The sequence below is a fragment of the Colossoma macropomum genome, unplaced genomic scaffold, assembly GCF_904425465.1.
Source record: "Colossoma macropomum unplaced genomic scaffold, Colossoma_macropomum, whole genome shotgun sequence".
Taxonomy (NCBI): Eukaryota; Metazoa; Chordata; class Actinopteri; order Characiformes; family Serrasalmidae; genus Colossoma; species Colossoma macropomum.
The window spans coordinates 30,642,769-30,656,292 of record NW_023494804.1 but is presented as its reverse complement, the minus strand read 5'-3'; the positions used below and the strand labels follow the sequence as shown (position 1 = coordinate 30,656,292).

At 42.6% G+C, this 13,524-nt stretch overlaps 1 protein-coding gene across 1 annotated transcript in view; it reads left to right on the top strand.

Moving 5' to 3' along the window:
• fryb (furry homolog b (Drosophila)) overlaps window positions 1-13,524 on the top strand; it is a 99,077-nt gene that overhangs the window by 68,306 nt on the left and 17,247 nt on the right. The window contains 11 exon segments of the mRNA XM_036594564.1: window positions 1,141-1,326; window positions 2,515-2,716; window positions 4,019-4,140; window positions 4,633-4,820; window positions 4,942-5,036; window positions 5,671-6,287; window positions 6,552-6,649; window positions 6,900-7,076; window positions 8,254-8,394; window positions 8,580-8,762; window positions 13,086-13,250. Of these exon segments, the coding sequence (XP_036450457.1) occupies window positions 1,141-1,326; window positions 2,515-2,716; window positions 4,019-4,140; window positions 4,633-4,820; window positions 4,942-5,036; window positions 5,671-6,287; window positions 6,552-6,649; window positions 6,900-7,076; window positions 8,254-8,394; window positions 8,580-8,762; window positions 13,086-13,250 (2,174 nt within the window).

Below are 13,524 nucleotides of genomic sequence, written 5' to 3'. Positions count from 1 at the left end.
ACTCTATTAGACACTCCTACCTTGTCAGTCCACATTGTAGATATAAAGTCAGAGACGATAGCTCATCTGCTGCACAGTTTGTGTTGGTCATCCTCTAGTCCTTCATCAGTGGTCACAGGACACTGCCCACAGGACGCTGTTGGCTGGATGTTTTTGGTTGGTGGACTATTCTCAGTCCAGCAGTGACACCGAGGTGTTTAAAAACTCCAGCAGCACTGCTGTGTCTGATCCACTCAGACCAGCACAACACACACTAACACACCACCACCACGTCAGTATTACTGCAGTGCTGAGAATGACCCACCACCCAAATAGTACCTGCTCTGTGAGGGTCCATGGGGGTCCTGGCCACTGAAGCACAGGGTAAAAGGGGGCTAACAAAGTATCAGAGAAACAGATGGACTACAGTCTGTAACTGTAGAACTACAAAGTGCACCTATATAGTAAGTGGAGCTGATAAAATGGACAATGAGCGTAGAAACAAAGATCGCTGTGTGTGTATATATTTAAATTTCATTCAATTGTCAAACTAATTGGTGTATTACTTGACTATTTATATGACCGACTGTAATAGACATACTGTTTTTCTATGTGTATTTGTGTGTGTTATCAATGGCATCCTCCATGGGAAAGTCCTGTTTGTGCTCTAGTGACCACGTTCCCAGCTGTAATTGAGGCTTTCAGGCAAGCTGAATAACATGGCCCAGCTATGCTAAAAATGTAAAAAATTCTACGGATGGAAGAAAGGGGACGACAGCAGGGAGGGGAGAGAAATTCCTTCCACCCCTGGCTTATCTCTCTCAGACTCTTTGTGTCGTCATCACCTGCTGTCCTCATTCTCTGTCGCTTTGACAGCTTTGTTTGGAACTGTTCTTTTGTATTTTATCTGCAGCCAAAGCTATTGCAGGCATGCTCAGATATACATATGAAAGAATGTATGAAAATTTCTCATCTGCATTCACTAGGATTAAGTCTTACGTAATAAAGCAGAGAAATCGGGGGAAAATTAGCCAGTTGTGTTCACTGCGGTCAGTTTGTGTGATTCAGTTCAGATCTCTTCCTCCTTTTTCATGCTGTTTCATTGTCTCTTACGTCACTGTAACGCTGGTCATTGACTTCACTGTGTGTTGTTGTGCTCAGGTCTGGACCACTACCGGCCAGAGGTGTTTGAGCACAGCAAGCGGCTGCTCCTGCACCTGCTCATCGCCCTGTCCTGCAACAACAACTTCCAGGTCATTGCATCTGTGCTGCTGCTCACCAGAGAGATCAGCGACAACAAGACTCTTACTGTCAAGTCCAGCTTCCAGCCTGAGTACTTGCACACAGGTAGAGAAATCAAAAACTACAAACTGAAGTATAGAATTGTTGTGAAAAGCCCAATAGAGCACCATAACAATAGAATCATTATGAAATGTCAAGATTTTTCCCCAGAGGAATGTGCAAATACAGACCATGCTACCACAGTAGCAATCATTCCCATTTATTTTGAATCACAACAGTTTCATCTTCTCACACATGTAGATTGAAACCTGACCCTGATGCCTACAATAACTTCTGCATAATTTTAGTTATGGCCCAGTGCATTGTCATGGCTGCAGCGAAAACATTTCCAAAACACCTACAGATGCACAGCTGATGCTATCAGATGTTAAGATATTCTGATGGGGTGATACACAGCCAGGAGTGGAGGTGATATTTATGATGTCAAAACCTGAGCGATGTCTTATCTACAGATGGAAAAACAAACAGAGCAAGTCTGTCCGAAAACAATTTAGTAACCACCAACTTAGAGAATGTGACAGGGGTTCGACAGGTGAACTTCAAACTATGTCAAACAGCTGTCTGTGCAGCCTCACAGTGAAAAACGACAAGAGAGAGGTGGGGAGAGAGGTGTGTTTCAGAGAAAAAGAAAGAGAGCAGGATAAGTTGTCATACCAGGTCGGGTTATCAGTTTCTGGCTGCTATCCAACATGCCATTCCATGTCAAGTTTAACCATGTTTTAATTACACATTTCCAGGTCTTCCTTTGTCTGTTTACAGTGTTAATTAGAATGAGACATACTGACTCATGCTGAAAGGTTCAGTCTTTTCAGTGTAATTCTTACACCTCTTTCCTCATGTGTCTCGAACAACTGGGTAGGTGTTACATAAGTATTTTAGGGGAAGATTTGCGCAGGTCCACACAGACAGTCACATGCATATAGTAGGGCTTCATTATAACACTATAGGATGTCAGTAAATTAATTGAAACACTAATATGTTGCACACCTAACATCACTTTTCATATGGTGCAAATGCAACATTATTTTATTTGCCCTCTGGTTGAATTTTGACATGAAACCGAATCAAGCAGTTGCTGTTGTCTCTTATTGCAGCAAACAACATGACCTATCCACTGTGTTCCAGCAGTCTGAAGTTTGTAACAAACATCATAAGGATTAGTTTGTCCTCTGTTTGTCTGTCATATCCTGTATGGCACTTTAACGGTCCTCCTACGCTCTTCTCTTTATGCAGGTGGGCTGGATTTCCTTCGGGAGTGGCAGGCATCTCCTGTGGCAGACTCAGGCCTTAGCTCCTCCTCCACCTCCTCCAGTGTGAGTCTGGGCGGCAGCGTGGGAAACCTCCCTCAGATCACCGCAGATCTGGAGGACCTGGAGGAGTCTTCCAATGAGTCTGAGGAGAAGACCAACAAACTCATTGAGTTCCTCACCACCAGGTATAAGACATAACAATGAAATAATCACCCATCCGTCCACAGTCACTTCACTGGTCTGGTCAAAGTATTATTACAGGAGTGGTTTCCAGCCCTGGTCCTGGAGAGCTAACTTCCTGCAGAGCCTAGTTCCAACCCCAGTTTACCACACCTGCTCCAGCTAATCAACCTCTTCCCTGCTTGGCTGGATCAGATGTATTATTGTTAAGAAAGTGGTGGGCAACTTACTGGGTATAGGTTGGAACTAAACTCTGCTGGAAGGTAGCTGTCTAGGATCAAGGATGACCACTGATCTGTTATGTAAAGGAAGATAATTTTGAAATGGAAAAGATCAGTATGGCAGCCCATAAGTAGCTCAGTGTGCACTCTTATCACTGTTCTCCTCACCTATGAGTGAGCTTATACTAGTTTTGTGGTGCAAGTCCTAATGATGGTACTCCCTAAGCCTTGGGTTCACTACACGACTGAGTCTGAGCAGATTATAAAAAGACTGGCAATCTCACACTATCAGACTGGATTTGCAGATTTTTTGAGGTGACTGAAATATTAGGGATCACACACTACTCAACTTTAAGCTGCTGCCGAACTGAACAGAACTTGCGCGAACGTACGCAAACTCTCGCGGTCTCCTGTTAATAGCAGACCCAAATAAACAAACGTGGAGTTGCTGCTGCTGTTTTCTCTGCCGTTTGTGCTAAGACAGTAAAGAAGCAGTGATCAGTGTGATCAGTTTGGTATTTTTAGAGTTTTAAATGTACATAAACTCGATTGTGCTCGTGCCCTGAACTCACTCCACACGTGAGAGACTTTTTGGCATTTTTCTTTGTTTATTTGCTGTATTTACTTGTTTCATGCTCTTAGTTTTATTGGCTGTTGCAGGAATGCATTCAGATTGAGTCATTGATCAGTTTACACTAGATTACATTCAGAGTCGGAAAAATCTGCGCCCCTCTCTCCAACTGTCGACTCCGACTGACCCAAAAATCTGCCAACTAGAGCCGACCAGCTCAGACTCAGCCAGATTGAGAATCGGGGCTAAAATCAGGGTAAAAGTCTTGTAGTGTAACCTCAGCTCTAATGAACCTAAGGCAGAAATCAAGTTGCTTACTCTGGAGTCACCTAATGTAGAAATATAGTATGAGGTGCAGATTCATCACGTCTGCAGTGCGAGTGTATGCTGTAGGCCAGCATTTAGAATTGCGTTATTGGCAGGATCATCTGCTAGCAGTACCGTTAACCCTGTTTGATCTTGGTGGTGGTTCTTTGGTGGCGCAGTGCCTGGAGTACTGTCCTGTCGTTACTTAGGGCCTTTGGACCACTGTGGTGCCACGAGGACATCACGCCGAAAAATCCCAACTCCAAGAGTGCCGATCAGCTCACCAACTTTCTGCGCCATGTGGTGTCTGTATTCAAAGAGTCCAAGTCAGGTACCTGTCTCACCCATACTCTGACCCATAGGCCAAGGCAGTAGGGTCTAAAAGCTGCTCAGATTTGCCTGTGAAGTATCTGACTCATTACTAATTGTGCACTAAATGTGAACTGTTCACAACTGGGCATTACATGCAAATTAAATATACACAGATTAAAATGTTCTTCTCTCATATTTCCATTTGCCATTTTGGTTGGTTCACCCCCCAAAAAAATTATGGGTGCTTTTCCTTGCAACATTACAATGTGGTTTTCCTGATGCAGGTATAACCCGTTAAAGTATTCCTTAACTACAATTAATTATTCAGTACTATGAAACAAATAATGAGAGTGAGAAACTGAAAGGTGGCACGCAAATGGATTAAGTAGTCAGAACATCTTAGACTAAAAAGGAGTGTCAACTGGAGATTAACTCTATATTTAATCTAGGATTAATGTCATTGTGATTTGTAATATGCTTTCTAACGAACATACTTCTCCATCTGTTCCAGACTTCCACCTGGAGCAGCAGTTAAGTGATGTGGCTCTTCAGACAGCTCTGTGCAGCTCATCCCGACATTACGCAGGACGCTCCTTCCAGATCTTCAGAGCCCTCAGGCAGCCACTTTCTGCTCACGCCGTCTCTGACCTGCTCTCACGGCTGGTGGAGGTGGTGGGAGAGCACGGCGATGAGGTGCAGGTATGTGCACATCTGTGTATGTGTGTTTGTAAACATCTGTGCAGGTGAATATATGCCTGCTTTCATTTTCGTGTGAGTGCAGTTTAGTTATTTTTTTGTCTTATGTGATTGTCATCCTCAGGGTTATGTGATGGAGGTGTTGCTCACTCTGGAGTCAGTGGTGGATAATTTGGCTGAATGCCTCAAAAACAGTGACCTGATGGCAGCATTGACTCGGTGAGGCTTTAGTGCTACCTAATACAACGTATATCAATAGATCATTAGACCATTGCTAAAGGTCTCATATCATGGAAAAATTCATTTTCCTCAGTTTTTGGCAACAATACAGTTTGATATAGTATTAAAACACTGTTAAAGGTTTGGTAAAGTCCAGTCCACAGTCCTTATATGTAAAATACTACACATTTCCATATCGCTGTTGTTGGAAGAAAACCTCATAATGAGAGGTTGGAAAATGGTTGTGCAACACTGAATTTTAACTATGTTTGGTATGAAAAACCACACAGACATCATGTGCCGGCCTCAGGGTTAGATTCTCAGTGTGGCTAAATCTCACTTCTGTGATTTTGTGAGGTATACTTGTCTTTAATTTGCACTATACTGGTGTGATGTTCATATTTTGCACATTGGAACAAAAAGTTTTGAAGCACTTGTCAGATTTTTATTATGTATGATAACTTGTTGAACAAAATGTAGATTTAATTGTTGTAAACTATAGATAGATATAGATTTTTGTCACAGCTTTCTAGTTTCCTGCTAATTATTTGAAAATTGTGAAGTTACGTAGGACTAGCATGTTAGAATGATTCCAAACTTTTAAACACATCCATAACCACTTCTCTGGTCACAGAGCCTCGTCTCCAGACTTCCTGGTCAGCGGCAAACTGAATTCCAACCACAAGAGCACAGGCCAGCTCAACCTTCTCCAGGAGGGCGGCACTGCAGAGCGCAGCCGGCACCAGCGAAGCTACTCCGTCCCCAAGAAGTTTGGTGAGAGCGGGGAGCGCTCGTCCTCAGACCCCCCACGCAGCGCCACTCTGGACCGCATCCAGGCCTGCACCCAACAGGCTCTCGCTCGCTCAGCCCACAGCGCTTCGTCCTCTTCCTCCACTCGTGCCGACAGCAGCGCCGTCACAGATCCATCCCATGCCAGCCACCCCTCCAACCTGCTGGCCACCATCTTCTGGGTGGCCGTTTCACTCATGGAGTCAGATTTTGAGTTTGAGTATCAGATGTCCCTGAGGCTGGTGCACAAGCTGCTGGCAAGGGTTCCTCTGGAGATGCCGGAGAACCGCGAGCGCCTAGAGAAACTCCAGGCTCAGCTGAAGTGGAGTGGCTTTGCTGGCCTGCAGCAGCTGATGCTCAAGGGCTTCACTTCGCCAGCCACTAGTGACCTCACTCTGCAGCTCTTCTGCCAGCTCACGCCTGTGTCCAGAGTGCCGGTGGTAGACACGTCTCAAGCTATAGGTAAACAGCATTCATGCTCTTCAAAAATATTTATGTTTTTGTGTAATATTGTGTGAGTAGTAATGGTTATTGTCATTCAACCTGGAGTCATAAAAATTGGCAGAGTAAAGCTACTGGTTTTTAATCAGTTTCCAGCATGTGTGTCTAATAGAACTGAATTGTTTTGTATAATGAGATGCCTGATGCATGTGATTTACTTTTAACATATTTTCTTTGTGTTCTACCTTTTTTTGCTTTCCTTTTCTCTGCTTGGTCTTCACTCAGGCTTCCCTCTGAATGTGCTGTGTCTGCTTCCTCATCTGGTGCAGCACTTTGACTCCCCAACTCAGTTCTGCAAGGAGAGTGCAGAACGGATAGCACAGGTCTCCCATAACATGCTCTCTAATCAAAACTGTAGATTTTAAAGCTTCATTGATGGGGGGACAGCTAACTAAGAAGGATTTTCAGTAGCAAATCTCTACTGACATTACAGTTTAGTCCAAGACTGGGCTTTAGTCCACGTCCATGTCCAGAAACTAGTGTTGGAAGACTGAAGAACAATATTATTGTGGTGACCATGTCTTTTTTTTTTCAAAATAATATATGTGTGTGATGTTGTGACTTATGCTGCAGGTGTGTCTGGAGGAGAAGGAGAAGAACACAAAGCTTTCTCATCTAGCTCACGTAATGACTCTCTATAAAACCCGCTCCTACACTAGAGACCCCTTCTCCTGGGTCAGCGTGGTCTGCCGCTACCTGCACGAGGCCTTCTCTGACATCACACTCAACATGGTCACTTACATGGCTGAAGTGAGTGTCTGCCCTGCATTTCCTTTTAATTCTGCCCAAAATTTAATGATATACAATGCTGTGCAAAAACCTTAGGCACCCAGGCAAACTGTGTACAACAGTTTGTGTTACTTTGAATTTATTCTAATTTTAAAAGGTGTTTTTAAAAAAATGCAGGAAAGAGTAACAGGAATAAAAAAAAAAAAGTACTTGATACCTTGCAAGCTAGTTAGGAGAACAGAGGTTTTGTTCCAGATTTGTTCAGTTCCATCACCAGTACACCTGATTTAACTTATTGGAAATAATACTAGGCTGCTTCATGGAGAGGTATATTAATGAATGCAAAACAATGACAAACATAAAATCAATACTTTGTGTATTTATAGTACTTAATATATTTTTTTGTGATTCATTTTTTATTATTTTCCATTTAAAGAACAACACCCCCCCATTCCAGCCCCGACCCACACACACATGGGACTTACAAGAGGAAAAAAAAAACATAGCTACAACATAAGACACATTAGAATTGAGTTATATTATTCACAACTTAAACACAACATATAGTTAAGTAAGCACAAGGGTCCTGACTTTAGAAATTCCGTGAATCCATGTATTAAGAGTTCCAGGGCCAGCATTGCCAATTCTTGCAAATGACAGTTCCAGATATAGGATATCCAGTAAGGTATGGAGCCAGTGACGTATGGACAGGTTGTGGGGGGGTAGCCAATGCTGGACAATGACTTTATTCACTGCCCTTAAGCCAGCCAGCCATATTTTCCGGGAACTTTCCGTAATAGAGAACTTATCATTATCATTCAGTAAATGAAGTTCAGGGAAGTATGTCTTGGTTAGAAAAGAGATGGAATCAATAACCTCCTCCCAAAAAGCAGAAACTTTTGGGCAGTCCCACATAATATGCATAAAAGTAAATTTATTCTAATATTAATGTTTTTCTGAGAGATAAGTGTTAGCGAAAGTGCTAACTGCCCAGATAAACTTTTTTCATATAATTGTAAGTTTCTGTGTTTAATGACATGTTTGTGTTGTTTATCATTATGAGCACTTTAAAAAATAAATCTTCATTACAATTTCGTTTCTGTGCTATAATTAACAAAAGTACCTAAGTAAAAGAGGAGTGATTTAAAGAACACTCCAAACTGTCTTCTGAATTGTCTGCTGTACTTCTCTCTTGTAGCTATTGGATAAGGGCTTACCCAGCATGCAACAGCCTTTGCTGCAGATCATCTACAGTCTGCTGAGTCACATGGACCTGGCAGGCATTCAGGTCAAACCCTTCAACGTGGAGGTGCTCAAAACCATTGAGAAGTTTGTACAGGTATGTGTACAGGTATCTTCGGAGTGGTCACAGAGCAGTGCTTACTCTGTTCATTATTTATGTCCGTGGGTTTCAAATTGAATTTGGTGGTGTGTTATGTTGTGTTATGTTATTAGTCGCAGGTTAGGTTTCCTACGTTTATACATGAACATACGTGTATATATGTGAGTTCATGTGTGTTGCAGACTGTCCACTGGAAGGAGGCTCTGAATGTGCTGAAGCTGGTCGTGTCCCGTTCAGCCAGTCTGTCCCTGCCTTCCTATGCTCATGGGGACCTGGCCAATCTGGAAGTCAGCCGCATGATGTGGGATGGCTCATCTAAAGCCCTGCCTGGCAAAACACTGGACTTCCACTTTGACATTTCAGAGGTAAAAAAGTAGTACACACAGTGTATATATAAATCGCTGTTGTTGTAAGAAAACAGCGTATCTCCAACTTTTACAGGAGAAGGAAAAAATCTACTTTACTTTTAATGTAAGTCAATAGAACCAGACATACATATGTCTATATATATATATATATATATATATATATATTATATATCTCGCTGCGGATACCTTGTATCTGCATTTTTGGAGACACACACACACACACACCTTCTAAGCCGCTTTTCCTTCTGGGTCATGGGAGGAGCTGGAGCCCATCCCAGCTGTCATTGGGTGGAAGGCAGGATACACCCTGGACAGGTCACCAGTCCATCGCAGGGCAGACAGACAGACATATACATCCACACCTAGGGGCAATTTAGCGTGTCCAATTAGCCTGACTGCATGTCTTTGGACTGTGGGAGGAAACCGGAGAACCCGGAGGAAACCCACGCAGACGTGGGGAGAACATGCAAACTCCACACAGAAAGGACCCTGATTACCCAGCCGGGGAATCGAACCTAGGCCCCTCTTGCTGTGAGGCGATAGCACATATATATATATATATATATATATATATATATATGTGTGTGTGTGTGTGTGTGTGTAAAAAAAATCCTAAAACTTTTACACAGGGTGTAAAGAGAGGTAAATGGAGTCTGTAACAAGCATTACCTCACACACTGGTACAACAGCAGCAGTTGGTTAGCAAGTTTGTGAAGATGGTGAATAATTGCTGTAATAACATTCAGTTAATAGCAGATTTCACATTTTCCGCGACATGGCCGACAGTGTCTGAAGCCTTGGTTTTGTATCAGTTGGATAGTGCATCATCTCCACTGTTGTTTTTTTGTTTGCTCTGTCAGCTAATCCATTTTCCCCTGCACACACATTTTCCGTGTAACCTGAGTACTCTGACTAAAGAGAGTATTCTGCTTGGATGTGCTGTGTCTGCACCACCATCCTAACACTCAGACACAGGACTCAGGTGCTTCTGCAATTTTAGAGAGAAAAATACCTGCTCAGTGTCTCAGTTTGCTTTCAAAGGATGAACTGCAAACTGACTGATAATCGGTTTTTAAAAAGCTGTGTGAAAGTTGGGCCGGATGTTCATCATCCAGACAAATTCAGGTCAGCCAAATTAAGGTCAGACACCAAACTCAGTTAGAAAATAAAATGATTAAATCACAAATGTATCAAGATGTCTCGTGTTTCTAATTGCTCACCAGGATAGCCTAAAACCCGGCTTTGGGTGGAGTACTGAAGCCTAATGTGATCCTGAGTGTAATTTTGTCAGGGGAGCCTCCTGAATTCCAGGAAATTGTTTCAGACTTGAAAGGGCCAAGGAAATGTTTCTGGCCTGTTCGTCTCCCAGCACAGCATGAGACATCAACAGGCCTGAGGATATCCAGGACAATATTTAAATGGCTAGCCTTTGTGTTAGATCAGGAACTGCGTTCTTGGAATATCACAGGATGAAAATATTGATCTGCACTACAAACAAACTCCACTCAGTGAAAGAAGAACTGACAAAAATAGGCTCTGTGCCTGCAGTGCCTTATGAACATACTGCATATCTTTTTCCCATGTTGTTCTCCCCCTTGTGGAGACACCTGTGCTCACAGTTTTGTGGTTCTCCTCAACCTGAGTTTATCATTATCTTAATATCAGGTCCTTCTTGTGCTGAGTATGGCGTTGCAGAGTGTCTCCAGGGCTGGAGTTGGGTTGTGTTGGGTTGTGTTTCCCAGCCTCATGCTCTGACCTGGTAAAAGCAGCGATATCCTGTCCAGATGGACCGAGCGTAAACTGATAAAGACCTCAATAATTAGTCTGTTTATCCACATGAACTTACAGTGCTTATCTACAGGAAGGCTAGATTGATGCCGGGTGGCTATGAGTCACAGCTCCTGGAGAGTTCATTATGCTTGTGTGTGTAAGGCTAGCAGATTGTGCAGGGTTCTGTCTACGAGCGTGTTTGCATAGCCTTGCTGGTAAGCATGTGTTGATATTTGGATGTGAGGATGTGTGTCTTTAAGCTGTATTGTACTTGGTTATTAGCATGAGATGTTTGTTTTGAGGTGCACGTAAGAAAAAGTGTAATATTTTGATGTTTTGAATGTACATTTTGGGTGTGTCCCAAAACCTAGTGAGCTCTCTTAGGTGCCGCTGTCTACATAGGCAGCTGTCTAAGTAGGCAGCGTTCCAACCGTCATCTATCCTTATAAGACAGATAAATGAGACTCTCTAGTTAAGACGGCAATGACGTCAGGAGACCGGCGTTTACTTACCTCAGCCGTCAGAATCACGTTTTGCCAACGTGGATCCTGCTCTGGTGGTTTATATAGCGATTTTAATTGTATTTGCCCTGAATGAAACAGCAAAATAGACCACAGTTGTGGTCAAACGCTACTTGCTGCTCTTGAACAGTTAACATTTTTTACAAGTTAAAAAAAAACAAATGTAAAGAGTTTTTCTCCCCGGTACAGCCTCTCTCTCTCTATACGAGCCTTTATGAATGCTTCGAGTGCCGATCTCGTCCCTAAAAAGGGGAAACAACTCATGTATGCGAACACAGACTTTGCAGATGTGCAGGAAAGCACTATTTAACCCTCATTATTCTGCCATTCAAGACACAAACAACCGGAACAACGATTAGATTGCTTTACCTCGTCATTAGTTAACGTTTGACAAAACCTATCATTAGTCACGCTATTTGGTCAATAGCCAGCAAGTTTGTTTGCCAACTGGCTATTTAAAACAATAAGCTTAAGGCTTCAAAATCCACTAGCATGCATGCTAATGGATTGGTGTTCCAAAAACTGTAAAATTGCAAAATATAGGCTATTTATGCACCTTTATGACAAGAAAACAGATAAAATACCACAGAAAATCAGAATAACTTACATTTGAAGACGACTTTTGATGCTTGGCGAAGCGCTTCTGCCTGCCATCTTAAAAACGAAATTTGCGGCACATTGCATCGCAGGATTGCCTCAGCGGCTGAGGAAACATCCGATGCTCTCTCGATATTCGGCCAAAATTAGATACCTCAGTAGGTGAGGAGGGTCTAATTGCAGCACCATATGAGGGCGTCATGTGACATCAGGGGCAGGTGGGCTTCGGAGTAAAAGCCACAGTAACGTTGCTGAGTAAACAGAACTACCAAGGCGTTTTAGGGCCGCTGTTAATAAAAATAACAACAGTAGACTTTGAGAATAAAGTCGTAATACTTTTGAGATTAAAGACGTAAAGTTAAGAGAATAAAAGCGATATTTCGAGGATTAAGTGCTAACTGTAGGGGGGCTGCTATAATGCGCAGGGGTCTCGGTTGCTGTACTGGCGCCGGAGTTCCACTCACTCCTGTCTCTTTGTGGATCGATCATTTTGATTATCAATGGGTGAATCGATATGAAAGCATAACTCCACCAACTCACCGCCCCTCATTTAACATGAGGAGGTTACCTTCTCTTGCAAACCCTTTTGCCATAATACTGCAACCTTTCCTGGTATTAATGCCACTTTAATGACGTAATTTACGATATTATCATCAAAATATTACTACTTTCTTATTAAAATATTACGATTTTACTCTGGAAAATACGGCTTTTTCTAAAAATATTGCGACCCTTCCTCGAAATATTACGACTTTATTCTCGAAGTCTACTATTTTTTTTTTAATTAACAGTGACCCTAAAACGCCGTCGTACAGAACAGCACGAAAAAAATGGGAAAGATTAATAAGGTCGAGATCAACAAGCTCTTTTCATTACAGAATATGATGTCAGTAATAAACAACATTAATTTAGTATTAGTAACGTCTTTACAAATACTGATGTATTTTTCCCATTGAGTCGTATCCACCAATGAGAGAAGCCGTTTTGCAGATATATCGGCCAATGAATGATAAGTGGGCGTTCCTTTTGTGGGCGTTCTTGTTTTACGGAAACAACTTTCATTGCAGTTCGCCTCTATTGCAGTAGGCAGCATATTTGAGGTATCTAAGAACTGGGACAGCCTTCTTGTCGGGAGCGCGCATATTGTGGCGTAAAATGCTGTGTATGTAGAGAGCTCACCAGGTTTTGAGACACACCCTTTATGTGTGTACTGAATGTACGCTGCTCTGAGCATAGAGTGCTTTTATGTGACAGCACAAGAAATGATGTATGCTCTTGCTTAGCTGAAAATTTGGCATTCATCAGTAAAACATATGTTTTTACTCAGGCTCATTTCACAGACCTTCTTGATATTGACTTATAGAGTCACTGTTACATCTGTGGTGCGTCCCCAACCGTGTAATCATACCAAAGAGTTTGTGTTTGTGTACAGACGCCAGTGATTGGACGTAGGTATGATGAGCTACAGGGCTCAGCAGGCAGAGACGGGAAGGCACGGGCCATTGCAGTGACGCGCAGCGCTTCCTCCACTTCATCTGGCTCTAGCTCCAACCCTGTTCTGGTACCTGTCAGCTGGAAGAGGCCTCAGTCATCACAGGTGAGACATAAGTTTTAGACTAAGTTTTTTTTTTTTTAATTGAGATTCAGGCCTGATTTTTTTGGCCCTGAAGACCAGAACATCCACCTTTTTTGTCTTGAGGCTCGACCCCTAAATGTAGTCTGTCAAACTGCCAGTAAGTTGTGGTTGTGATGTCACAACACATGGAGGTTTGGTTGCCTCTGATTGGTCTAACTCACCTACAGGCAGTTCACAAACTCTTATTAGGTTCCGTTTCAGCTCTTAAAACTTAGAACAACGTTTTTGCTGATGT